Source organism: Sylvia atricapilla, chromosome 1 (assembly GCF_009819655.1).
Source record: "Sylvia atricapilla isolate bSylAtr1 chromosome 1, bSylAtr1.pri, whole genome shotgun sequence".
Taxonomy (NCBI): Eukaryota; Metazoa; Chordata; class Aves; order Passeriformes; family Sylviidae; genus Sylvia; species Sylvia atricapilla.
In genome coordinates this window covers 43,009,634-43,037,084 of record NC_089140.1, presented here as the reverse complement: position 1 = coordinate 43,037,084, position 27,451 = coordinate 43,009,634, and the positions used below count along the sequence as shown (strand labels likewise).

Below are 27,451 nucleotides of genomic sequence, written 5' to 3'. Positions count from 1 at the left end.
AAAGCAGCAATTCTGTTCTCAGTCCTTTCTCCCATGGACAAACCCAGTATCACTGTGGTTGCTCTCACATATGGTCCTGGAGGGCAATAATACTCAGTTATGGGGCTGACCATAACTATTTCACTGTCCTCTCACCTGACATTCCCAGAACTAACACCACTGACCAGCCAGGTATTCCCAACCCTGCATCACCTCCCCAGATGCTGCCATTCCAATACTCCTGTCAGTTGTGTGCCAGAGAAACCTTAACACCTGACTTTTCTCAGCAAGCTTTCTCCTAAGTGCACCTGTTCCCAAAGAGCTCAGTCTCACATCATCATCTCTCTTGCAAGGGAGGAATCGCTTCTAATTTCATCCAGATTTCACTGCAACTAGCACATGCTAGCTGTTTTTTGTTGGGAAATTTAATATTCAACCCCAGTTCTATGCTCTCTTTTCCCTGTACAATTCCAGCAAATGAGGACATGCATTTGCAACATGATACTCAGCCTTTTGTCAGCAGATGCTTTGAACAGTCTCCTCTATGTCTTGGTAAAATTATTTCTTACTGAGACAGGAACAAGTGGGGCATGGGAAACCAAAGCCCTGGAAATGATGAGTTATAATTGTTTAGGGAAGGCAACTGATTTCCACAAAACCTGCCTATCTAAAACATGTTTCCAAAATGTGCTGACCACTCTGTTAGACCCTCCCAAATTCTCATCAGCACACAAAATAAACAGCTGAAACACACAAACCTCTCAGCTTCCAGCAGGGACCTGCTTCCTTGGAAACACTTGGCATTTCTGTGGGGTCACAGCTAAGACCAAGTCTGAATCTGGCACAGAGCAGCTCATTTAGCACAGGGCTGGTACCTTTACTGAAGAACATGCTAAATCTGTGTCTAAGAGCACAGTTTGGGATTTGTACCCTGGATTTCAAAGGAAGACTAAATAGTCACTTTACAAAATTAGATTAAATTAATTATCAAATAAAGATGCACAAAACAAAAGTAAAATAAAATAATTTTAAAATTAAAATAAAATAATTTAATTAAATATACAAGGTGTTTGGCATTGGAGCTTAGGTTAACTGAACTAAGATATATGACAATAAGAAGCATGAGGTGTTTGGCACTGCAGCTGACTTAGTCCAATAAAAGATGACAATTAGCTAACTTGTAGCTAATACAGAAGAGCCATTTCTGAGTCTCAGGCAGAGGAATCAAACGTAGGAAAGGAGAAATATACACAGTTTAGTTCATGAGATTAAAGAATTACCCAAATTTCATTTGAAGCTAAAAACAGAGCAACATTTTCCTCAGTGAATCTCCACAGTCCTGTAAAAGAAAAAAAAGCAAAGCATTCTTCCTGCTCCACTCCCCCTACAAGGAGGTGGTTACAAGAACTATCCACAGCTTGCAGGTATGTTTAAGGCTTAGGTTTTTATGTAATGGAACTCGCCTCTACAATTTCCATCTTTTGATTTTTAATTCCCAAAGTCAAGAGTAGCTGCAGACACAGAAGAAAACTGCTCCAGTATAACCTAATGGTGGGCATGTGTGCTAGTGCAATTTAACTTGCTGTGTGGCAGAAATACTGAACTTGGTTTGAATGAAACATTAATGGAAGATTGTGTACGAAAGTATCACACATGACTGGATGCTTCTGAGTACATGGTGTGGGAGTGCAAGGGACTGACATCTACAACACAATGTGTTAGTGACTGAAATCAACTTTGTTTAAAATAAATACCATTTTCCCCTTCCATATGGTCTCTTGCTGAGTTTTATGAAATTAATTTTGTACATGCTGGTTTGATAGAAGGATCCAGGAGCAAGTGATTCTCATTACAAAACAATTAGCACATGACTACAGAACAAATCTGTCAATACATCAGTCTGGAGACTAAACTTGAGGCAGTTCTCCTACCTCAGGTACTTTTAAAGAAAGTATTCTATAAATCATTTCTCTCACCCATTTAAGTCCCTGGGATCAATGCCATATTGCATGCAGTGAAGTCTTGCTAAATCAGCAGGACAGACTGTCACAAGATGTGATAGCACAGAATGGTGCTGCAGAATGTTTTAAAATGTACAAACACACTAATCAGGGGTGATATGCACAGATCTTGATTCCCTTGGCAAATTAGTAATTAAAAAAGCACCATTCCTAGAAAGTCAACTGACATATTAATGAACCATTTCGAAAGCAAAAAATTACCCAAAATGCTGGCATAGGGAATCATAAGAAACATACAAATTTGAGCATTTCAGAAGCTTTGTTCTTATTTCAAGATGGTTTAGATGGAAGATTCATTATATCTCCTTTCTTCTTTCAAAGCAGGTTTGGTTTCACACAACATAAATATTTCCACAAGGCCTGGAATGAGTAGATAGGGATAAATTCTTTGAACTGGGGCAAGAGCATTCGAGATCCATAGGATGCACCACTGAGCCCAGGCAGTTTCCACACAATTTCCAGTCCTCATCCATGATTTAAAGGAGATTTCTGATATGGCAATGCTCTTTGCTTTTCTGTTTCTAAGCTGAGCTCTGCAGTAGCATCAGAGTTCTGACATTTTCAGGAAATTATGAAAGGCACTGCATTTGCATAGGATGTTTGCTTTAGAAGGGAAACAGATTTGGGAGACAAGAAAAAAGATGACAATGTATTTGGCAGCTTATATAATTTGTTAACTTCAGCATGATCAACAGCTAAAACTAAGTGTGTATTTTTACTTCTTGTATACTTCTGAATAAATGCTGACCAAAGATGCCACAGTGAAATGATAAGTTTTCCTTCCTATTTGTTTTTGATTGGAAGAGCACCTAAACAGTGTATGATGTAGGATGAAGAGAAGTTGAAAGAGAAGAGCATATACACAATTCACTCTTTTTTTCCATTTTATTGCTCTGAAGCCATAAATGCACCTCCTCCATTTGTTGTGGCCAATTTAGCTAAACTTCAAATAAAGAGCCAAATAAATGAAGACCTGTTGTATCTCTCTCAGCACCTGTGCCCACACACACTGTACACCTGGCAGTACTGTGGAGGCTGTCACCCTGACACGGATGGCTGAAAAACTGGCTTGAAGTGTGACTCTAGCCCATCACAACCTTGGGCACAGGCAATAAACATGTCTTAGCTCAGAGACAGCAGCTGACAGCCCAGCTCTGAGCAAAATCTGCCTGTGGCAGCTACAAAGAGCCCTGACTATGAAAAAGCCCTGTCTTCTTTTGGAAAGGGAACCCACCTCCTATGATCAAAGGCTGGAGAGCACAGGTAAGCTGCAGGGGCTGACAGATACAACTGAAAAAAACCCTTTCCACTTTAAATATATTTACTTTTTCCATTAGAGAGAGAAACACCTATGTAACTGTTCTGCAGAGAAGTCCATGGAGATTTTTTGATTATCCTTTTAGTGACTTACAAGACATCCAACATCCAATTTAGCCAGACTTTTAGCAGCCACTCAGTTGTCTCCTTACACAGCTTTCTCCACTCATGTTATGCCCTAAAACAAGGGAATGAAGTTTTAGGTGATTAGGAAAGATCATACCAGGGTACCATTAGCATACTGTCTGTTTCAAAGTCAAAAAGGAAGCACAATAGTCACCACTCCACATTCCCTTCCCTACCCACTATGACAGGAGTTAAACAGTGATCTTTACAGTGTTACAGCATGAAGCAAACCTGTGAAGAGCAGGAAAACCAGAGCAGAAAACTGAGTTATGTGTCTTCTCTTCCAAACTCCCCTGGCACTTGATGCTTACCCTACCTGCCCTCCAGATAAAGGTCTTGTGAATGGAAGTTATGCCCAGATCATGGGATTCCAAAGGGAAGAAATGGCATGACAGTCATGACCCTAGAAGGAACTGTGCCTAAGCACCAGTCTAATGCCAGAAGGTTCCCTACTTCTCACTCTCTTCACCTTGATCCTAGTCCTAACCTAACCCTAGGCTGGGGCTAAGACTTCTGCCCTGCGACAGGCTAACTCTCCAGGTGTCCATTACTGACGTCCTGCTGGCAAGAAACCCTCACCAGGACAACTCCAACCACTTGGAAGACTGCATGATTAAGTGACTTCACACAAGGCTGGTGGCAATCTTATATTTAGGAAAGTTTTGAGTATACAGGCACTGGTCTGTGAGAAATAAATACCACATCTTTAGTAATGCATCACAGGTAGCAAAGAAAGAACATGGCAAAGGGAAAAGGCAAAGGGAAGAATGAACAAACTGCCCTGAGCTTCTCCTTGTTCTCAAGCGCTTTCAGATCAAACTGTGAGAAAAGCAATAATTTTGTTTGCCACAAAATGCCTCTTCCCTCATATTTCAGATACACCAAGCATTGTCAGAAAAGATCTAGAAGTGAAGCCACCTGAAGAACCCTACAGGCACCCGGTGCTAAGCACCAGGAGAGGGAAGCACGGCAGTTCTTCTCCTGTTTGCTGGGAGAAGGTCCTGAGTGATGCTCCTGAGGCCCGTCCCAGCAGAATCCCCATCTCCTGCAGGCACCTTCCGACCGCACTGCTCGAGCTGGCTCAGCACCCGGCTCACAGGAGACGCTGCACCCCCACGGCTCTTCCTTAACATGGCTAAACAAATAGAAGAAAACAACTTAACGCCGGCCTGAACACATCACATATACGCTACCGCCCTAGCCTCTTCCCATTGCAGAGCAGAAAGAAACCCTTCCAGAGAACGGAGCCAGAGGGAAAAATAAAAGTTCCTCAGGAAGCCACGAGGCCAGGCGGCGAGAGGAGGCGGGCCGGTGCCGCGGCGGAGGCAGCACGGCGGACGGCCGGGGACAGCCCGGGCGCCGCGGGCCGGCCGCAGGATGTGAGCTCACGGCGCCGCCCCTTCCCCGCCCGCCCGGCGGTGCCGGTTCCGCCGCCCCGAGTCCCGCCTCGCTCCCTCTCGCCGCCTCCGGGGCCGGGGGTCCCGGCTCCGCCAGGGCCGGTGAGTGCTGCGGGGGGCCCCGCGCCCCTGGGGCCGGGCCTGGGCGGCGGCGGCGGCCGGGCCCGCTCGGGGCGGGGAGCGCGGCCCGCGGGCCCGGGCAGCGGGGCGGACCCGGGGCTGCGTGAGATCCGCGCTGTGTTTGTCCGCAGGCAGACGCGGGACGGCCCCGGCGCGGTGCCCTCGGCCGCAGGAGGTGTCGCCATGGGGAACCAGCTGGCCGGCATCGCCCCCTCGCAGATCCTCTCGGTGGACAGCTACTTCTCGGACATCCACGACTTCGAGTACGACAAGAGCCTGGGCAGCACCCGCTTCTTCAAGGTGGCCCGAGCCAAGCACCGGGAGGGGCTGGTGGTCGTGAAGGTATTTGCCATTCAGGATCCCACCTTACCCCTGACGAGCTACAAGCAGGAGCTGGAGGAGCTGAAGATAAGGTTACACTCGGCACAGAACTGCCTCCCCTTCCAGAAAGCCACCCTGTCCGAGAAGGCCGCCATGCTTTTCAGACAGTACGTACGGGACAACCTTTATGACCGAATTAGTACCAGGCCATTCCTGAACAACATTGAGAAAAGGTGGATCGCTTTCCAGATCCTCACTGCGGTGGACCAAGCGCACAAATCTGGAGTCCGCCATGGTGATATTAAAACAGAGAACATCATGGTCACCAGCTGGAACTGGGTTCTTCTAACTGACTTTGCCAGTTTTAAACCAACTTACCTTCCTGAAGACAATCCTGCTGACTTCAATTATTTCTTTGACACATCCCGGAGGAGAACGTGTTACATCGCTCCCGAGCGCTTTGTCGATGGCAGCATGTTTGCCACGGAGCTGGAAAACATGCGAGACCCTTCCACTCCTTTGGTAGACTTGGCAAATAGCAATCAGCGAACAAGAGGGGAGTTAAAACGTGCAATGGATATCTTTTCTGCAGGTACTTGCAGCTATCAGGTGTTGTTTCTGACTAATGCAGTGGAGAACAGCTTAACAGGGTTTTTTTGATTACTTTTCTGTTTTTTTTTTTACAGCGGGCTTGGAGAAGACCATGTTAAAAACTTAGGTATTTTAAGCATAAAGACCCAAACCTTTTTCATTCTCAGAAAAATACAAAGATAACTTACTAAGCTACATAATTTAAGTGTATCACTATTATCTGAGGAGAGAAATCACAAAGTATTCTGTTATGGCTCAACTATGCTCCAGGAAAGGGGTGGTTCTTCAAGGCACAGTCCATCATCTCTTGGCAGAGAAGCATGTGCCTCATGGGGCCTGAGAGGAGAAACCAGTCAGTGGTCCAGTTTGGGGGGGACTGACACTGCTTTCAGGGTAATTTGGCAATACTGGCTCTAGAAACCCTTTCCCATTTTGTTTTCCCCACAGGCACAAAGTGGGAGCAAGGTGCTCACTCACAAATACTTGTTGGAGTTTGACTGCGGTAGACTGCCTTGAGTCTTGGCCTTGTCTCGAAAGTCATGAGTTTAGCCTATGGGGGTTTTTTTGGGTTTTCTGTCTCCTTAAAGTGGTTGAAAATATTAATTTCAGGGAAATGGTTACTTCATTTTACAAGTTGCCTTTATGGCCAAACTTCCAGGACACTCCACTCATATAAAGCAGACTATTGGGAGCAAACTGCAGGAGCAGGTTCTTTACAGAGAGAACTTTCTTTGTCATGTACACAACACTGGGTGTCTGGTTTTGGCAGTCATGTGTGAGTGAATATATGCTGTCTCCCAGCATCTGACATGGGAGCAGAACTTATTTCTTTACCTTCTGTAAAAGGGCTGCTTAATTTTGACCTACTACCCGATCCGTGCTGACTTACCACACTCTTCTTCCACATGACAGTGATGTGGGTTCCTTTTCTAGTGATGGATTTTTCAACTGGCAGGTGGCTGGAGTCACTGCGTCATGTTTTGTAATTGCAAACTCCTCTGCTGTTGACATGCTTGGAGTAAATTACTTGGAGCATATTTCAGGGATCAAGTATAAAAGCCAGGTTTTGGAGCTTGAGATATTATCTCCTTTCTGCAAATTAATTTGGCAACTCATTTGCCTTATTTTTAATTGAGCAAAGACTTGTTTAGGGTTTGTTCTTGTCTGGATATAGAAAACAAAGTTCAAATGTCTGTTTATAATCTTCTGACATCTTTGACTTCTTTTTTTCTTTCTGTCTCAGGCTGTGTAATAGCAGAGCTCTTCACAGAAGGTGTACCCTTGTTTGATCTATCTCAGCTTTTGGCTTATAGAAATGGCCTCTTTTCCCCTGATCAAGTCCTAAAAAAAATTGAAGACCACAGCATCAGAGAACTGGTAAGGATGGACTACAGAATTAGAACTATCTATGTGTTCTGTTTGTAGTTCATTTCACCTACTTTGGTGACTGCTTATTGTTTGGGTTTGAGTTTTGATGTTTTTGTGTTACAAATGTCTAAACCTTTGATCTTTCTCTCCCACTCCCTCCTACTCCCCAAGGTCACTCAGATGATCCATCGAGAGCCAGATAAACGTTTAGCAGCTGAAGATTATTTGAAGCAGCAACGTAACAATGCATTTCCTGAAATATTTTACACTTTCCTTCAGCCTTACATGGCCCAGTTTGCCAAGGAGACGTTTGTGTCGGCAGATGAGCGTATATTGGTCATACGTAAGGATCTGGACAACATCATTCACAATCTCTGTGGGCACGATCGCACAGAGAAGGCCGAGGGAGAGACAAAAGAGAATGGGCTGGTTATTCTAGTGTCTGTGATAACTTCCTGTTTACAGACTCTCAAGTACTGTGATTCAAAACTTGCTGCTTTGGAGCTGATTCTTCATTTAGCACCAAGATTAAGTGTAGAGATTCTTCTGGATCGTATTACTCCTTATCTGTTACATTTCAGCAATGACTCTGTGCCCAGGGTGAGGGCAGAATCTGTGAGGACACTAACTAAAGTTCTCGCTCTTGTCAAAGAGGTGCCACGCAATGATATTAACATTTACCCAGAATACATTCTGCCAGGCATTGCACACTTGGCCCAGGATGAAGCTACCATCGTCAGACTTGCATATGCTGGTAAGAGGACATCCAGTCAAAAGTCCAAATCGTGAGCTTTTCTGTATTCTCTTAACTGTTTCTGTCAATAAAACTCACCAGAAGTCTCAGAATTGACTGCAGGTAATGACACCCGTACTCACATTTCATTAGCCCTGTTTCCCTAAAATGGTCTGATAGAACTGAATAAATACAAAACTAACTTAAAGCATCAGTGTGTTGCTGGGCTGCAGAGCTGTTTTCCAACAAAATGAAATTTGATATGCAGGGGCTGAAATTAGATTATTTGCTCTGTAATAGACTGGCTTATACTGTAACAGATGTTTTCTTTAGATGTTATTCGTATATGTGAGTTCTGCACAGTTCAGGAAGAAGTTTTGTAGTAATGCCTATGTTTGTTATTTGCTATGTACCCTTATTTGCTATGACTAGTACATTTTCAGGTGTGTTGTTTTAGTTTTGGAGTTTTATTTTTTTAGTTATAAATGCAGTTTTCAGTAGAAAATGTCTCAGGTTGTATTTTTCTTCTGTTTACTAAGTAAATTGATAAAACTACTTGCTGAAGACTTTGTACACCTAATGAATAGAACCAATTGCTTGTGGTCACCGTGATCAATTTAAATTTCAAATACATCAATATATTTAAAGGTAGTCTAACTGAGTTAACTTCTGTTGCTATAGTACACTTTTGGAAGTGGTCAGGCTGGTAACTTAAGAGGATTTTGTCTGGATTGTGGTCAGGCTCCATTGGCAAGTTACTGTTGTTTTGGATGACACTCAGAACGGCTGCTTAAGTGGGACTTCTGCCTTGATGTTACTGTTGCTGTGCCAGTAGTGGCCTGACCCATATAATGCAGCCTGAGCTGCTTCAGCAGCTTCCAAATGGTGCAGAACTGTGCCAAATCGTCTGGGTAGATACTGACAAATGTTCTAAAAGTGGATTCCAGGGTAACAAGTTGTTATTCTCTAGGATACATGTCCTCGTGTGGTGGGTTGGTGTTATTTTGTTGCAGTCTACTATGTGGCAATGTTAGGTAATTCAGGCTATTTGGCATTTGTGTTCTGTCAAATTATTTAGTCCCTAAACTGAGATTAAGCCTCATTTAGGGCTAATTCTAGAAGAATTAAATTAGCCTTCGTTGCGCCTAATATCATTAGGATTTTTCCACTTGTTTACATGACAAAAATAATGTGTGATTTGATGTACTTAGTAGCTTTGCTGGGAGTCAACAGAAGTGAGTTGACCAGAGCATCCTGTGTAGTTTCAGTCCTGTTTGCTCACTGTGACTGGTGCTATTGGTGGCTATAATCTTTCTTCAGGGGGATCATCAGAATGATGTAAATTGGCAAAGTAGAACAATTCTTAACCTAAATCTTTTCCTTTGCAGAAAACATAGCATTATTGGCAGAAACAGCTCTGAGATTTCTGGAGTTAGTACAGCTGAAAAATCTGAATATGGAAAATGAACCAAATAGTGAAGAAACGGATGAAGCATCTCACCCTAGTGATAACTATGACACAGGTAATGCCACTTTTTGCCTGCTTATAATAGCAAATCACGGGCCAAAGCTTCTAGGTAGCACTGATCTATCTCATCTCTCAGAGCTTAGCCTTCCTATTAAATGAGAAGAATGTTTTGCTTGACCAGTATCAAAGTGTGGGTGTTACAGCTTCATGCAGGGACAGACATCTCTTCTGCTCTGAATGTTGTGAGAGACACAAGAGTGTATAAATTAGCATGCTCCTCCTCTACAGAGGTCCTCAAGGTATTTGGCTGTGATGCTGGCTGCCTGGTTGCATATCCAGCTTCACTTCCCGCTTGTCTCATAAACAAGTTAGCTGCAAAAATACACCTGTGTTCCAAATACTGCTTCTGTTGGAGTGGGAAGGAGCTTTGGAAAACCTGTCAAATTCTAGCATAGTCTGCATTTTTCAGTCATTCTTCCTTTTCTGTCCCTGTGCCTCCCAATTCTTGTCTGGCAAAACTAAATGTGTGGATGCCATTTGGCAGTAACATTACTGTAACTTTGTGTTATAACTAGCACAGAGAATGAGTTAAAATCCTAAGGATGGATCTTCTTTTCCTTTCCCTTGAGAAAGGCACACGGTAATAAGTGACACTGTGTGTCATTTGCAGTGCCTTGTAGTGTTGCGTAAGTTCCCGGAATAATGCTGGGCAAGTCTTCCTAGCTGGGAAGGGTTTGTGGTTAAAAACAGTAATTTCTCTTATGGGCTAAGTAGATCAATCTGTGACTAATCAGAGGTGGTAAACATCCTGCACATATTCTGTTTTGGGGAAAAGGCAATTATCTCTTAACTAGTTGCAGGACTTTAAAATAAAACAGCAATGAATCTACTAAAACCAAATATAAAAGATCCTCTTCAAGTTCCTTCATGTAAGGCATGAGGTACCCAGAATTGCTGAGAAGTGAGAGAGGAAGCTTCTCACTCATATGAGCTGTGTTTCTAAGAAATGCTATCCCCTATCCCTTGAGATACCTTGGTGATGAAGGAAGTAACAAGGAAGAAAGAAGCTTGAGTAGTTCTGTTCTTTTCACCCTTTTAGGAATTAAACATGAGAAATTTGAACCCAGGAGGCAGATTTTTCATGTGACTGATAGACAGGGTCATGATAGAAAGCAAATTAGCTCGACTTTTCACTGCAGGCAAATAATAATCACTCCTCAAAACTGGTGCAGCAGTAGCTGAAATTTTTGTGTTGCTTGTTTGAGATCCTGCCTTGTAGTTTTCAATAGTATGCAGTGCATTAGCAGTCTCTTATTTCCATTTAATAGGATTTTTTTAATTGTGTCATGAAGTAGAAGCCATAGGCAAGGTCATCTTCAAATTTTTCATCAGTATTGTTAGGTTAACTACAGAAAGCTAATGAAACTGGAAGCACTCTCTTTTTCAAGTGTTCTTATATTCCACTCTGTATGCTTCATGAAGTAAATTTATCTACCTAACTAAAAACATACTCTTGATCTGTTGTCAGTTCACAACTTTTGAAATTCATAGTCAAATAAACATATCAAACCAAAGTTGCCTCAAAGCATTTTGTTTCCTGTGGTAACGTTTCTTGTGCTTACTCATTCTGATGCTTCTTCACATCTGCAAATCACTTATATGTATAAAATAAACAGAATCGTCTTAGTGGAAGTTGCAACAAGTTTAGAATAAATTGATCTGGGTAAAAATGTCTCTCCTTTCTCTACAATTTGGTTTTGTCACCACCCCATGCTTAGCCTGAAGTCTTTGGTAAGACTTGAGAGAGCCCTTGTTGGAGCTGCTGAGGTTCTGTTGCATAGCCAATTTTACCAAGTGAGGCACTGTTCAGGATGACCTGTCACTGTGACTCCTTTAGCAGCAGGTGGTACACATGCACACACTGTTTCTCCTCAGCCAAAACGTTCATCCTACTGTTCCTTGCAGAATTGCAAGCCTTGCATGAAATGGTCCAGCAGAAAGTTGTGACTTTGCTAAGTGACCCAGAGAATATTGTGAAACAAACACTGATGGAAAATGGAATAACACGTCTGTGTGTCTTTTTTGGACGTCAAAAAGCCAATGATGTTCTTCTGTCTCACATGATCACTTTCTTAAATGACAAGAATGACTGGCATCTTCGAGGGGCTTTCTTTGACAGCATTGTTGGTAAGTGTTTGGTTTTGGCCAAACAGAGTAGAAAGAAAATAATGTAAATAAATTAACAGTTTCCAGGATATGAAAAAATAAGTCATATAAAGGTCTTTTGTTATAAAGATTTCTAGAATTTATAAGAAAAGAGTTTTCTGAATTATTGGGTGGAAATGTTTCTTTAGGGAATGAAGACGAAGCAATGTAGGTATAAATGTTTACTTCTTTTAGTCCAAATCTTCAATACAAATGAGACTGAGGCATTTAAGTCTAGGGTAGGTTAACATTAAAAAATTGGAATTTAAATTTTTTTTCTTTAAGTCTCTGCTACAGCCACTAACTTAAAAAGCTAAGTTATGGCAAGTGATTGCTACGATTTCTGCAATCTCTGTAGTAGATCATCACTTCACATGTGCACATGGTCCCATTCACTTCAGTAGATCTGTTCATATGATGAAAACTAGGCATTGGTATATGCTAAAGTTATAACTGGAAAAGGTTTTTTAGTGCCTTAAAACCTCACCTGAAGATTCCTGTCACTTTAAAATACTTCAAAACAATTAAAAAAATCTTACAATATGACATCAGCTTTTAAGTATAACTAATGCTCCATATCTGTTGGAAATCCACATGAGCACTGCTGAGAGTCAGTGCTCAGAATTTGTGGGTCAAGAAAACTTTCCCAACTGTAGTTCTTGGGAGCAAAAATGGTGCTTCAGATGCATGGCAAGAAAAACAATCATGATCAAACTTTCAGTGGGGCCATTATAATGGCTACATATTCCATTGTGACTGGAAGCTACAAAATGCTGTGCTGGCAAACTGCCAAGAGGTGATATTGATAACTTATAAGAAATTGTTTAGAAGGAGCAATGGAGCAGCCAAAGCACAGGTCAGAGTGTCCTGACTTCTTGAAAAAGATATGGAGAGACATGTGAGGCAATTAAAAGTGAAGACATGTAACATGTATTTTAACTCCTCTCCCAGTATCCATTCAAAACATCCACAGAATAATTCAGATTAAGTTCTAAAGTTATGGGGTTTTTTACTTCAAAAAGTAAGTGTGGCTGTGAGCAGATACCCTTCTGTAGCACTGGCACTGAGGGGATTTCTCTTACCTATGCTATTTCTCTCTTTTTCCTCCCTTTTAGGAAAGGGTTGCAAAGTCCAACATTAAGACATGAACAAGTATATTGATTCAAATCATTACCTTATTAGAGTAGAAGTGATAAAGTTATTTTAGGTTTACTCTTAATTCTGATAGGAAGACACAGCGTTTTCTGGTGTTTATCAATTTGTTTTGGATTTTTATGTGATATTTTTATGTTTCAGGTGTTGCTGCTTATGTTGGCTGGCAAAGCTCATCAATACTTAAACCTCTGCTTCAGCAAGGTCTCAGTGATGCTGAAGAATTTGTCATTTATAAAGCCCTCAATGCTCTTACTTGTATGTGCCAGCTGGGGCTCTTGCAAAAGCCCCATATTTATGAGTTTGCTTGTGATATCGGTAAGTTGGAATATTGGAGGATACCCTGTTTTCCTAGTAAGGAGCTGGTACTGCATAAGGCTACAGTGTCAGCTTAGCTGTCCAGAATAGAAACCTGTAGTTCTGTTTTAGAATCTAAACAATAATTGTGGTGAGGATCTACTGTTTGTTAAACCATGTTAGTGCTCAGGACTCTAAAATAATAGTTTTGGTGGAACAAACTGGAAGCATCTTCTCAGATTTTATATAGCCCAGCAGCAAAAAACACTCACACAAAAACTTTCTGCCTTAAGATTTTTCCTTGGTCTACATGACAACCTGCTGTAAAGAAAAAATCCTGGTTACTTCTGGCAGTCCATCAGGCACATAACTTGCAAACACTTACACATTAGCTTTTGAAGGTGAGAGAATTCAGACAATCATGATCCTTTCTTATTCTAACACCATAAAAACCCATTAACTCAATACACCCTTGGTTACAGAGCTAGTCTCCTTCCTGATCAGGCTTGTCAATTTAATTTAGATGTGCCCAAGATTTAACAGCTATTTATGAAAAAAAAAATACTAAATGATCTTTTGAGATGTAGTCTGCTTCTTCTTAATGTTATAGTTTTTCAAATGCACTCAGAATTTGGGGCACATGATCTGTGATTATGTCTCATGACTAGATACAGTGCCCTGACAACAACTTCTTAAAGCCCACATAATTAGGGGGACTTCTGACTCTCATAATCTTAGAGTGTAAGTAATGACTCTTCAAGGAAGAGAGGAAAATCAGAAAGGAATCAAGTGTTTACTTAAAAAAATAATAAATCACCGGTTTTAGGATTCACTCTAATTCTTAGAATGTGGTTGAGATTTATTTTTAGATTAGTCTCCATTGCAAATCTGTAGTTGACAATTAGGGATTGAAATTAACAAATAAGGAAAATATGCTTTTTGGCAAGAGCAAGGAAATGGAGCAGCATGAGCACAGTGTAATCCATGAAATAATTTCCTCCGTATGAATGTTTTAACCTTGGTGCTCTGGAGGAGAGAAGGCTCGGTTTGGGAGTAGTCCCATTATAAGGAAATTACATCACAGGTTGCCATATGCAGGATGATCTCCTCTATCCTATATGAATGATAGATTTTAACAGCCTATTCTTCTTTCAGCACCATTCCTGTGTCACCCTAATCTTTGGATATGTTATGGGGCAGTTGGATTTATCACTGTGGTGGCACAGTATTTGAATATTGCTGATGTCTACTGCAAGCTAATGCCATACCTCCATCCTTTTATCACACAACCAATAATACAGGTAATACTTCCAATAATATTAATGGGAATATGTCTAGACTGGCCATGATTCTTAAGTTTGTCTTAGCCTGGCTATAAGGACTATATATACTTTTTTTTTTCAATTAAGATTACAGACAATTATAGATTTTTGATCTCTGCTGGCAGATTTACAGAATGGCCATTGCTTTCCATGTTTTAAAGACTTGTTTCAAATTTGTTACAAAATGCAAAACATTTTACAAAGCCTGAAATCAACAGGTATGTTTTTCATTCAAGCCTTTTCTGCCTGGTTTAGTCGAACTCTTGCAATATTGTGATAGTTTATTGGAGTCTAAAAGGCATGAAAAGCTGGCTGTGAAACAAGTGGGTTTATGTTCTATGCTTTCATCTAAATGACCAGTCTGTTAAGTAGTGATTACCGTGCTTGTGATTTCACCAGCATCACTCCTGTGTTTCAGTGCTTTGCCAAGGATTGGGCACAATGCTCAGCATGGATGAATTAAGTCATTTACTATCAGTGCATGTCCAGGAATGACCTGCATGATGTTGTTGGTAGTATGATCATATAGCCATTTTTGCATACAGCTTCAGGACCTGTAGACTGCACCTCTCAGGTGTTTTAATAGATAAGAAATGATTGCAGTATGTACATTGAGAAATGCATCCTGTGTTTAACATTTTGTTGTAAACCTTGCAGATGGAAACTTCACTATAATAACATTTTTCCTTGTTTACATGTTCTCTGTATTGTGCTTTAGGCATTGATTGATAAATTTGTCCTGTTCATTTCCTGTGCCATATTAGTATATAAATCTCTTCTTCATCTTAGTATATAAATCTTTCCTTTGCTGTGCAGCACTATATTTAGCAAGGAAGTAGTGGGTAACATTAAGTTGGATTGTAATATTAAGTCCCCACTCTGGACTCATTCAGAGTTGTTTTTCATATAGACAGCAAGCTATGAGAAGCACTTTATAGGAAAGAGGGAAAGAGAATGGAGAAAAGCTGACATGACCAACACAGATCTTATTTTCAAGAAAGTAGACAAGTTGAATCTAGGTAATATGCACAAGTTACATGGATATCATCATGTTGACTGGTCTGTTGTTTTGAATTGCAGGTAGACAAAGAAATAGTCCTGTTAAGTGTACTTAAGGAGCCTGTCAGCCGTTCCATATTTGATTATGTCTTAAGATCAAAGGATATCACAAGCCTCTTCCGACACCTTCACTTGCGTCAAAAGAAGAGGACTGGAGTTCTCTCTGAGTGCCCACCCCCAGAGGATCCTGCCATTGCACAGCTGTTGAAGAAGCTTCTTTCACAAGTAATTGGATTTTATTTGTAGTTTAGAAGTCAGACTTGGGACTCTTGGGCTCTGTACACTTCCACAAACCCTGACCTTGCAGTTACTGCTGTGAAGGACTCCCAGTTCTGATCCTCCAAGCCGTTAACTTCATTGATTTCAGTATATGTTTGTGGGACAAGTTGTTCAGAACTTAAAGATTTTTAAAAGATCTGCCAGATACAGAGACACACAAATACCACCTAAGTCTTTAAAAAATGGCTGTAGGTCTTAAATTTCCAATGCATCCATGATGTGGCAGCATTACAGAGCATTGCTGGATTAAGTGCATTGTGCTGGATAAAGGAGTATGTATTTGTCAAAGTGCTAGACAAGTGTGCCAAAAACAAATGGAGCTGGAAGGTCTTGAGGCTTATGTGTGAAGACAGGAACATAAAGAATCACCCACCCAAAGTAGTGAGAACTGGGAAGAGAAAGGACTGTAGCTGTGTGGGGTTTTTTCCCCCCATGGCTTGGGGGCTGTAAGCATGGTCTAGGTGGCAGCTAAGTAGATTGCACCAGACAGTGATCCAGCATTAAATTCTGTTCTGCCCTTTCACTTTTCCTTGCCCCATTCCTCAGGAGGAAAGATATTCTTACACTGCAGTGGCTTACCTTATGTTTTGTATGAGCAATGGACCAATGCTTTGAATTCTGGGGATGTGCTCTTCTGCACTTCTGAGGCAGTCATTAATTTTACTGCTTCTTAAATCTTCATGCCTTGATGCATGTTATTGTTAAAAGAGAGTAATATTACCTTTTCTTTTATTCTGTAGGGGATGACTGAGGAGGAAGAAGACAAACTGTTAGCACTGAAGGACTTTATGTTAAAATCTAATAAAGCTAAAGCCAATATTGTGGATCAGAGCCACCTGCATGACAGCAGTCACAAAGGGGTGATTGACTTGTCAGCTCTGGGAATAACTGGGAGACAAGTGGATCTTGTTAAAACAAAGCAGGATTCTGATGACAAACGTGGTTAGTATATTTTGTGATCTATATAGTTGAAGTATAGCCTTCCTTTCAGGGTGTTCTCAGTAAATCAGCCTACATGACTACCATCATCCTCACTGAGTTTGCAATAGGAAAATTACTGCTTCTGTTTGAAATGTGAGATGGCGAAATGTTCTTTGATCATCGAAAATTTTGGATTATTTTTTTCCCCTGTGAATATTTTAAATTATTTTGACTGCATGTGCAGTTGTTCAGCTGGTTGTGACAAACAGGACTCTAGTGATTCATGGCAACAGTGTAAATGTTGAAGGCTATAGATCTGCTCTGTTTCCTCTCAACAAGTGCTAAACTCTTTAACTGTGAAAATCCTGGGTGTTTTCTTGAGGTAGCCTGAAGAAAACTGAAAATTCCTCAGGCTGGCATTGAGGAGTTGTCAATTGTTGCTCACCCAAGTACATGCTTTTTGGCCCTAGGGTTCCTCAGCTTCTCATCCACTCCTATTTTACTTTTTTTCACCTGCTCCTCTTTCAGCTCAGAAAACCTCTTACCGTTCCTTGTTCAGATTGAAACCCACTTGCTGCTAACTATTCCAGTTCTCTGTAGCCTCAAAATTCTTCTTTAGCAGACAGCTTGAGCTTCCTCTTTAGTCTCTCAAGCTTGTAATTCCCTCCCGTATTACATCACTGGTAGGTTCTGTGTTTTTACATATAAAAATACAGAAATGTCTGTAAAGCCTATAGCTATTAACATCTTATTTCCAGAATTAGGGTGTTTTGCATATAATTGGAAAGTACAGAAGTATAGGATTTTTCATTTTTTGCATCCTTGAATCATGAGTCAACCTGATTTAAAACTTAGTGTAAATGAAGTCTATACTTGAACAGGAAGTTGAAGTGTTGACTTTACTTCAGCCAAAGCTGTTACCCTTGAAGTCTTCATGCCTTTAATTTTTCTTCACTGACTTTTTCCAAATTTAATTTGTCCCACATTTTTCTTTTTCTGTCTACATTTCTAAGTCACTCTAAAAAGGAATGCTGAAAATAAATAAATTTCCTATTTAAAGATATAACATACTTGAATCTACAGCTGACATTGCAATTATGATGGAAAACTGATTAGTATTTGACACTAACAATGATTTGCCTACTGTGCTGTTACAAATTTATTCCTGATGTCCCTGTTCATTGCAGGGTGGTAGGACTAAATGACCCAAACCCTTCCATGATTCTATAAGAAAAAATTATCATATGGTGGAGTCTAATCCTGCAGCCTTCTAGACGTAAGCTTTCCCTCTAGTGAAGTGGTTTATTACATGAGTCAGCTATAGGATCAAGAAAATGTGAACACGTGGCAGGTGCTTTGGTTTCCCTCATAAATGCCTGTTAGCTGAAATCCACAACATAGCAGTAGGCTTTTCTCTGTACATAAATAACAATCTGGCATGTAAACATTAGATTTCTGTGCAGTCTTAAAGTAATCACTAGCCTGAATGACATGGTAATGTTGGGGGGTGTGGGTTTTTTTCTTCTCCTCCCACCTCCTCCTTCCCTCCCTCCCTCCCTTCAAACTACTTATAGCTAGAAAGCACGTAAAGCAAGATTCAAATGTAAATGAAGAATGGAAAAGCATGTTTGGGTCCCTGGAACCAACAAACATCTCCCAGCCAATATCCAAAGGACATGGGCAAGCTACTGATCCTGAAGCCATCCAAGCTGGGAAACCACTTCGTTCAGAGTCCTCCGCTGGCATTTGTGCCACTTTGTCATCCTCCCCACAGGTATATTTGAAAAATACTAGGTTTTCATCTTAAACTGAAATGATTTAATTGCTTTAAAGTGGGACTACAGGGATATGATGTTCTTGTTTTGTTTGGGGTTTTTGTGACACTGGCCATGCTATTGGCTGGTGTCTTCTTCAGCAGAGTTGCTGACTTTCAAGTTACTATTTTTTAAAATAGGAACTGAGAGATGACTGAAGTAAGTTTAGTCCCTTGAACAGAAGAGCATCATTAACAAATAGATGCTTTGCACAAAGAAATGGACTTTGTGAATTAGACAATTATAATGTAAACTTCTCTGGCAGGGAAGACTTTTCCTCAAATTGCATGCCCTGATACATGTTGTGAGAAAGAGATATCATGGCTTGGAAATCACAGCAGAGTTTAGACATTCTGTAGCTGTAATACTTAGTACTGGCTAGAGAAGGATAGGCTGCAAACTCTGCAGGCCATGGAGGCATCTCTTGACACTGCACACTCTTTTTGTTTGGCTTCTAGTTGGAGATTAACCTCTGCCAGCTTTAAATGAGTGTGTCTACCCTGAACTATAAGGGAAACACTTCACACTTTGGTTTTTAAAGCCCAGTGTAAACAAATTTGAGAGCTAACCTTTATTTCTCTTAGTCTTGAGAGCAATAACTGCCTCTATAATCACATTAATAGATGTGCACAGCACATTACATTTTCTTTAGACAGATTACAGAACAGAGTAGGCAAACAGGGTAGAATAAGAGAATGCTAATCTTTTATATAAATAACGATTTTCACTATTTTTAATTGTCTTCATGCAAGCATTAATTTTTAATGCTAAATCATTGCTAATTGATTCAATAAGAAAGACTTTTTTTTCCATTTTTATTCACTGTGTATGACCCAGAAATCTTATGAGGGGGATCTATCTGTGTTTGGAATGTAAGGCATATATTTTTAAGGAGCTGATTTCTTACAGGCATCCGATGGGGCAGTTGTCCAGCCCAGGAAACCGACCCTGCAATCCCTGAGCAGCACAATGTCCCCATCTGCACACCAGCTGCGCATCACCACCTGCAAAACTGAGCTGCAGCAGCTGATCCAGCAGAAGAGAGAGCAGTGTAATGCAGAGAGACTTGCCAAACAGATGATGGAGAATGCTGAGTGGGAGAGCAAGCCCCCGCCTCCAGGTACATCACAGGCCACTGAGGTTATTAGATAAAAAATTATATATATGTGTGTGTGTGTGTATAATTTGAGTCAAGATATCATCCTTTCATGGAAAAAAATGCAAAGGATGAGGAAAAGAGGGAATTCTTAGTTAAGAAAATGTGTTTCCTGTGCAGAACATCTATGACCTAGTGTCTAATTTAGAATTGAGCAAGTAGGCTCTTGCCTTTAATATTTAAAATGTCTTAACACTGTTTTCAGTGCTGTCTGTGCTTTGCAGTTGTAATGACTGTATCCTGATATAGCTGTTAGTGGATGGATCTAGGGGAATTTGCATGTTCCTAACTAGGTTGTGGTTTTGCTTTCCCTGTAGGCTGGCGTCCCAAAGGGCTGTTGGTAGCTCACCTTCATGAACACAAGTCTGCGGTGAATCGCATCCGGGTCTCGGATGAACACTCCATTTTTGCTACTTGCTCAAATGATGGCACAGTGAAGGTCTGGAACAGCCAAAAAATGGAAGGAAAAACCACTACAACCAGGTAGCTTAAAAACCTCTGGTATTTGAGGCTTCAATTTTAGACTGAAAAAAAAAAAGAAGAGTAGAGCAGGGAGCAAAATATGAATCACTTGTGGGGGTACTGGAAATATCAGTAAGAAGATATATTTGTGTTCCTTTTGTCTTGCATCTATAATATTAGATTGCTATTTCAATTAGTTAATAAAAGAAAAAATGCAAAGAGACTGCTTTTTAGCCATAATAATTACAGGCTTTTTGATTTCATTTTTGTACATATATAAATGTATTCTGGTGTTGTTGTTTAAAGCCAACACTGGATTTTTCTTCTTTCTCATTTTGGAACAGCTAGAAAATGTTATTTTCAGAGCTCTCTCAAGAGCCATTGGTTTTAAGTAGGTGTTTAAGAGAAGTAATTTTTCAAGTGCCATAAAAAACAACCTCTTTCTTTCTCTCCCTGTATTTCTCTCTGTACTGTTTAGATCAATTTTGACATACTCTCGCATTGGAGGACATGTAAAGACACTTACATTTTGCCAAGGCTCACATTACTTAGCTATAGCTTCAGACAATGGTGCCATCCAGCTTCTTGGTATTGAAGCCTCAAAGCTCCCTAAATCTCCTAAAATTCATCCAATACAAAGCAGGTATGTACTTAAAGCATTTAAATCTCACCACACACAGAGCTCAAGCTGTTAGTGTATTCTTCAGATAGATCCATAAATTTGCTCTAGGCTTCCTGCTGGGTGAGCCCAGACTGTACTGGAAGGCTGTAATGTTCTTATCCTTCTTCATAAAGAAGGGTTGAAAGGGAACTGTGCAGAGCTGACCATTCTTAGCTATAGGATATTTGTACTTCCTGTGTCACTGAACACATTATGAGCTTGAAACAGCCATTCTGAATAGTTCTCAGTTGTTTTATTTATGTACTGGGATTGGTTAGTTCCTTTGTTACAATCTTAATACTTATGAAGTGGTTTTGAAGGTACTTTTGGAGGTCATTAGATAAATGTTTACAGATCTACAGCATGTGATGTGGCCTCAGACCTGCAATTTTCCTCCCAGGCTCATAATAAGGTGGTGGAGATATGGGTAATGGGATACTATTTAAGGGAGTCTTTGAGCTTGGTTTAGCTCTTTCTTACCTCCATATGAGCAGTGTTTGAGTATTTGTCACTGAAGCTGCAGCCTAATCTTTCAGTTTAAGTGCGAGGTATGTCCAGGCCTCAGAAAGTACTCACAGTACTGCTGGTGGGGTCTCAAAAGTGTGGAGCAGAGAGGGAGAATCACATCCCAAATCCCACAGTTTTGTTTCTACTGTTGTGGGTGGCTTTTTTGGCTATGAGCACCCATTGCTGCATCATGCTGAGCTTCTCATCAGCCAACATCCCCAAGTGTTTCTGCTCAGGGCTGCTTTCAGTGTATTTTCAACCCAGCCTGTATTTGTGCTTGGGATTGCCCTGACCCAGGGCACAGAGCTGTGTTTCTGTTTGCAAAGGGCTGCTGACAGCCTTGCAGGACCCATCAGCAGAGAGATTGGAGAAAGCATAAGCATCCATTGTACTAAAATCAGAAAGCTGTTTCTGGCAGGTGCCTTGGGAAGTGACACAAAGAGGAAAAAGCTGCTCAGCATAGGCTGTGGGAAGGAGTCTTAAACTTGGAGGGAGTCATACCTGTGTCTAAATTAGTTTATTCTTTAAACCCAGGTCATTAGATCTGAAGGATGATGGCTGTGTGGTAGATATGCATCACTTCAATTCAGGAGCCCAGTCAGTACTGGCTTATGGAACAGTTAATGGATCTCTGGTTGGATGGGATTTGCGATCCAGCAGCAATGCTTGGACACTGAAACACGATTTGAAGTTAGGCCTCATAACTTCATTTGCTGTGGACATACACCAGTGCTGGCTGTGTATTGGTAAGCCTGTATTTCTTGTTAGTTTCTCTCTCTTTCCTGCCCTCCTCTTCCTTAAGGTTTTCTCTTACAGTAACTACAGCTCAAGCTTTTGCTTGACCTGATTTTGCTAGCATATGCTTTTCTCAAACAAGAGGAGAGAAATATCTTCTCATCTATTTTGGGGAAGCATTCTGCCAGCTAAGGCTGAAGGCCTTGAGGCTGAAGGCCATCTCCCTAGGAACAGAGCACAAAGATAAGGACAAAACTTCATATATTTATCCTTCTGACTAAGGGGAGCTTTTTCTCTCCAGGAACGAGCAATGGTACCATGGCATGCTGGGACATGAGGTTTCAGTTACCCATCTCCAGCCACTTTCATCCTTCCAAGGCCCGGATCAGACGCCTGCTCATGCATCCTGTCTATCAGTCCTGGGTAATTGCAGGTAAAAGATGTCTTAAACTTACCTCACAACTGCTAGAAGTTGTGATTAAAGCAGCTTTTCTTTCAGCTTCTGCTTTAAGCCCTGGTGGGGAGTTGAAAAGAAAAAAAGTAGGGTTTAGCCATTGTCAAAATGATAGCCTTTACAGTTCTCATCTTCTGAGCATTGCAACTCTCATGAGGGGCCCTCCCTGTGTGTTGTCTACCCCATCCCTTTTTAAGGACAAAATGTTACAAAATATTAAATTCAAACTCATGACATTCATTGAAGCTGATGGAAAATCTGTCACCACCTTCTGTATAGCAGAGACTGATTTCCAATCCCCCCTTCTAATCTAAGCCAGCTGTATCATGGGTTAGAACTTTTGGAAATCTCCAAGATTCCTCATCCGATATGCTTACAGCTGCTTCATCCTCACTGCATGCGGCACTGTCATAGACTTTTATATGTTTGTGTCAGGAACACTTTCTGAAATGGACAATAAACTAATCCTACAATAATTAAATTTATCAAGTTGATGTAAAATGAGAGTAATTTGAGTTTCATATTTTGCTTACTTCTTAGGCTTCACTTCCTATTTTGAGTTATTAACCACCCTGGGAGGTAAAACAAATTTCTTGAAAAAACATATGAATAAAGCAAGTTTCACTGTGCTTTTTAGTTTGTTTCTTTCCTGCGAAAGACTAATGAATGACAAAGTTGATAATTTTGGATTATTATTAAAAAGTCCTTGCCTAGTCCAACTAGGTTGCTGGCAGGCTTATAAGCATACCTTGAAGAGAATTCTTTACCTGTCCACATGAGTGTGGAACTTCACTTGACTATGCTGAACAAGCCATCTATCCTTCTCAAAGAAGGCTGAGAAGATTTTTGGGGAGGAAACTAAAAGTTTTATACATTTTAAAAAGGGTTGGGAATTAAATCAGGTTTCCTTTAAACTCTTTTAAATCAGGCACTTTTAATTATAGTCAAGCTGCTTTCAAGCAGTGAAACTAAAGTACTAAAGCAAGACTAACACAAATGCTGCAGAGAGCAAACGGAGCGTATCTATGTCATACCCTCTATGTGATGTCAGTAGAGCAAACAGCAAGAGCCAACCAACCTGTTTTGTACTTTTTGCACTGGCTTTATCTTTCCTGTAGCTGTTCAAGGCAACAATGAAGTCTCCATGTGGGATATGGAAACTGGTGATCGACGCTTCACTCTGTGGGCCAGCAGTGCACCACCTCTTTCAGAACTGCAGGTCTGGTCTCTTTCTTTTCCAGTTTCTGTTGTATAGCCAGGGTTAGAACAACCTTAGACTCCATGCTGTGCATTGGTACAGAACTTGCCCTGGGATTCATTTTGGCACCATAACTGTTTTACTTGTCAGAATTAAATCACCTTTGTAAAACAGCAGTGTAACCTGAATCTTCACTGGTAACTTCCACTGTCTATGGAATGTACTTGTAACACTCACTTGTTATACCCACTCAAGGTCTTAGAAAAGCAGTGAGCTGGTCAAGCTTGTAAAGATTATGAGAAAGCCAAAATTCATGGTGTGGCATCTTGTACTTATTTTTTACTTACTGTTCCTGTGGCTATGCATACTTCTGTAAGCATCTGCTCTTTTACACATTCTTTCTGCAATGTAATACCACTACTACACTTAATTGCTAGTTAAAAGCATGAAATGGCTCTTCTTCAAGGACTTAATTGGGAAAGGAGCAATCTGGAATATCATTCACAAATGCATAGACAAAAATTAACACAGCTGCTTCTATAAATGCTGTAAATGCATATCTGGAATCTACTTAAACCTAGATTTGTATGTCTACAAGGACTGCAGGTTGAGTTCATTCCAATTCTGCCCTTTTTTACACTGGGAGCTCCATGATCTAAGATAGTTTTCTGTTGTAGTTTCTGTTTTCAGATAACGTATCTGTCCTGTAATGCCTTCATAGCCTAAAAATTTAAGCATCCATGTGCTTTTCGGTAGGATTTGCCTGCCTGATTCTTATAAAAATAATGTCTCGTCATTGAGAATGTCAATTGCTATAATTTCCAAGGTTCAAAAAGAAAAAAAAGAGGATTAGAGAGGGTTAACTCTGTTGCATTGCTCAGTAAAGTGTAAGGGAGCAATGTACATTAATATATTAAGATGTGGCCCATTAAAGTGACTTGGCATTTGCCAGAAAGATTTGGAACAACTGGGTGGATGAATGTGGCAAGGAATGCATTCCTTTTCTGAATCATGGTGACAGCTATTGCTGATAAGTTATTTTTATATATCCTTTTTTCCTGCTAGCCTTCTCCTCACAGCATCCATGGAATATACTGTAGTCCAGCTTCTGGTAATCCCATATTACTGACAGCGGGCTCAGACATGAAAATAAGGTAATCAAACTAAGATACTTTCTTGTTTGTCAACCTCCCCTCCACCCCTACTGGTGTACTAAATTTTACCAAGTGTTGCCTGAGTAATCTCTAAGAAGCCAAAACAATAATAGTGAATATGTGTTCATTAATAAACATCAGTGAGCTGAGGAAATTGTTCTCAGCAAAAGGACTGCAGAACTTGGTGCTTCTCTGGAACACAATGTGTACTTTGAAACACAGTGTGTATACTTCTATAAAATTCTTCATGGGCTCCATAACAAAACCAAAAAAATAACTCATGTGTGAGCTTGATATGTGTGTAGATTTCTCTGCATCACTCCCTTCCACTAAGTGTAGAAAGCAGATAGCATTTGTGCCCATTCATTTTCATCATAAGAGCAAGGCCACTCTTAAGCAGCTGTTTTAAGCTGATGAAATTGAACATCTCACCTTGATTCTGTTTCTTCATGTTTAGGTTTTGGGATCTAGCCTACCCTGAGAGATCATATGTTGTTGCTGGAAGTTCTAATTGTCCATCTGTTTCCTACTACAGGAAGATAATTGAGGGCACAGAGGTGGTTCAGGTATTTTGCTTTGTTTGATAGACTCCTATTCTGTTTGATTTTGGATGGCTTTATGGATTATATTCATTGCATGATGTCTTTAATTATAACTCACTCACTCATACTTTTTGTGGATGGTGTCAGCATTGCATTTTTGGGCAGTTGGGAAGAAGTTACTTGAAAAGAAAAACATAATTTGTTTTTGACAGAATTGGACCACCAAGTACTATTTACATGCAGAAGCCACAGTCATATGTTTCTTTTGGGACATTGAAATTTAGACTTCTAACACTTCTGGCTTTGATCAGTGTTTGGAATATCTTTTGAGTAGAGTCGTTTGAGCAAGGCAATGTGAGATGAACTGGTACCAGGATAATAGCAGTATTGGCATGCTGAAGTTTTTGTTACATCCTTCAGAGTGACTTTGGGAACTGGCAGTGTTGCGAGTTGTTAAATAGCACAATGTTTTGTTTCAGTTCAACAAATTGAGTGCTACTTCAAAGGTGACTAAAACAAGTCAGTAGGAGTCTACCCAATACACTGGGTTTTTTAGTGTTTCTTCTCAAACTTCTAAATTACATTCATGCTATTGAAGCAGTTTTGATAAAAGCTTTGGGAAGCCAAAATGTATGCTTTCCTATAACTTTTTTTTCCCCTATTGGAATATCAAATCTTAGTGTCATTGAAATAAATATGAAAAAAAAACCCATTTTTTACCTAATCAAAGAGCTATAATGTCAGTTCAGATTAAGACTTAGGCTGTGTGTAATGAAAAGAAACGAAACAAGGAGTAATCCTGAGAAAACTGTCAAAGGGTGTGAGGTTGTATGGTTGGGCATTTTTGCTTGATTGTTTTTTTGGTGGAAGAGGTTTTGTGGTCTTCTTACATTGACAACCTAATACAGATAACAGTGTCTCTTTGCAAACCCTTCTGTAAATAGTATTTCTCACTTTGTTTTTATACAGGAAATTCAGAACAAGCAAAAGCTGGGGCCCACTGATGAGACCCCTCGGAAGGGTCCAGAGTCTCTGCCAGTCGGGCATCATGATATTATCACAGATATCGCGACTTTCCAGACCACACAAGGGTTTATAGTAACTGCCTCAAGGGATGGGATTGTTAAAGTGTGGAAATAAAAATTGTACTAATATATAGTATGTAAATATTTGTAATAAAGAAATAGTGTTATAATGAAGTTTTCAAGGACTGTTTCCAGTTAATGGAATGGAATGGACTTTAAAAACTATACAAGTGATGATAAAATCAGTTACCTGTATCCTCCCACCCTGTTGGCATTTCCTAATCACTTCTTATATTAAAGCTTTTTGGTACCCATAGCATTTCCTTGAAATATCAGGGAAACTATGAAGACACTTAGCTTGGTTTTGACTACATTGTTCTTCAAGAACCTTTCAGAAAATTATTTGAGGATGTCCCACATGACACATTGTGCACAAAGCAAAGAGCTAGTGTCTAACTGCTCCTGTGTTGAATCTGAGAAAGTAAATAAGAACCAGTGCACTGATGTCTCTGTACATTCTAATAACTGTAATAAAGTCCACTTGACCTTCCCTGTTTGGTACTTGGGTTTCTTTACATCCGTGGTTCCACTGCAGTGATTCCACAGTCTCAGCTGCTAGAGCCATTGGGCTGTTAATTGTCATTTGAGATTAGCTTAGCGTTGTGTCAATCCTCAGCTGTCCTTTGACAGTTGTGTCCTTGATCCTCAACTGTGCCTTGCATCCAGCTTGCTTTAAACTTGAGTCTAAGGCTGAGATCTGCTGTCCTGGGAACCTAAAGCAGCATCAGTGGGATGGTGTTCTCCATCATTCAGTATGGATGTCAAAAATAGCCAAAGCATGGCTTTCAGCAAGAAGTACTTTTTCATCATGGAATGCTCATGTGGGAGTTCTAAATGTCAGACAGGTGCAGTAAATGTTCTTACCACTCTTTCACTATCTGATCCAGTTTTTCATATTTCCAAATCCTTTTCAGGCTTAAGCTTTACTAACATTCCGTACCTGCAGTTCCAGGTACTACTTTTCCCCCTAAAACAGGTGATTGATCCCCTCTGCATGGATGGACTCA

At 40.5% G+C, this 27,451-nt stretch overlaps 1 protein-coding gene across 1 annotated transcript; it reads left to right on the top strand.

The window, feature by feature from the left end:
- Window positions 1-4,862: 4,862 nt before the first annotated feature.
- PIK3R4 (phosphoinositide-3-kinase regulatory subunit 4) lies at window positions 4,863-26,934 on the top strand. Its single transcript, XM_066320754.1, has 20 exons — window positions 4,863-4,942; window positions 5,092-5,873; window positions 7,116-7,249; window positions 7,412-7,994; window positions 9,362-9,496; window positions 11,407-11,628; window positions 12,943-13,116; window positions 14,251-14,396; window positions 15,498-15,701; window positions 16,496-16,697; window positions 18,251-18,450; window positions 19,400-19,610; window positions 19,964-20,129; window positions 20,587-20,751; window positions 21,811-22,022; window positions 22,313-22,444; window positions 23,584-23,684; window positions 24,729-24,817; window positions 25,275-25,383; window positions 26,329-26,934. Exons 2-20 carry the CDS (start codon window positions 5,144-5,146, stop codon window positions 26,497-26,499), a joined length of 4,086 nt encoding a protein of 1,361 aa, XP_066176851.1. The 5' UTR covers window positions 4,863-4,942; window positions 5,092-5,143; the 3' UTR covers window positions 26,500-26,934.
- Window positions 26,935-27,451: the final 517 nt, after the last annotated feature.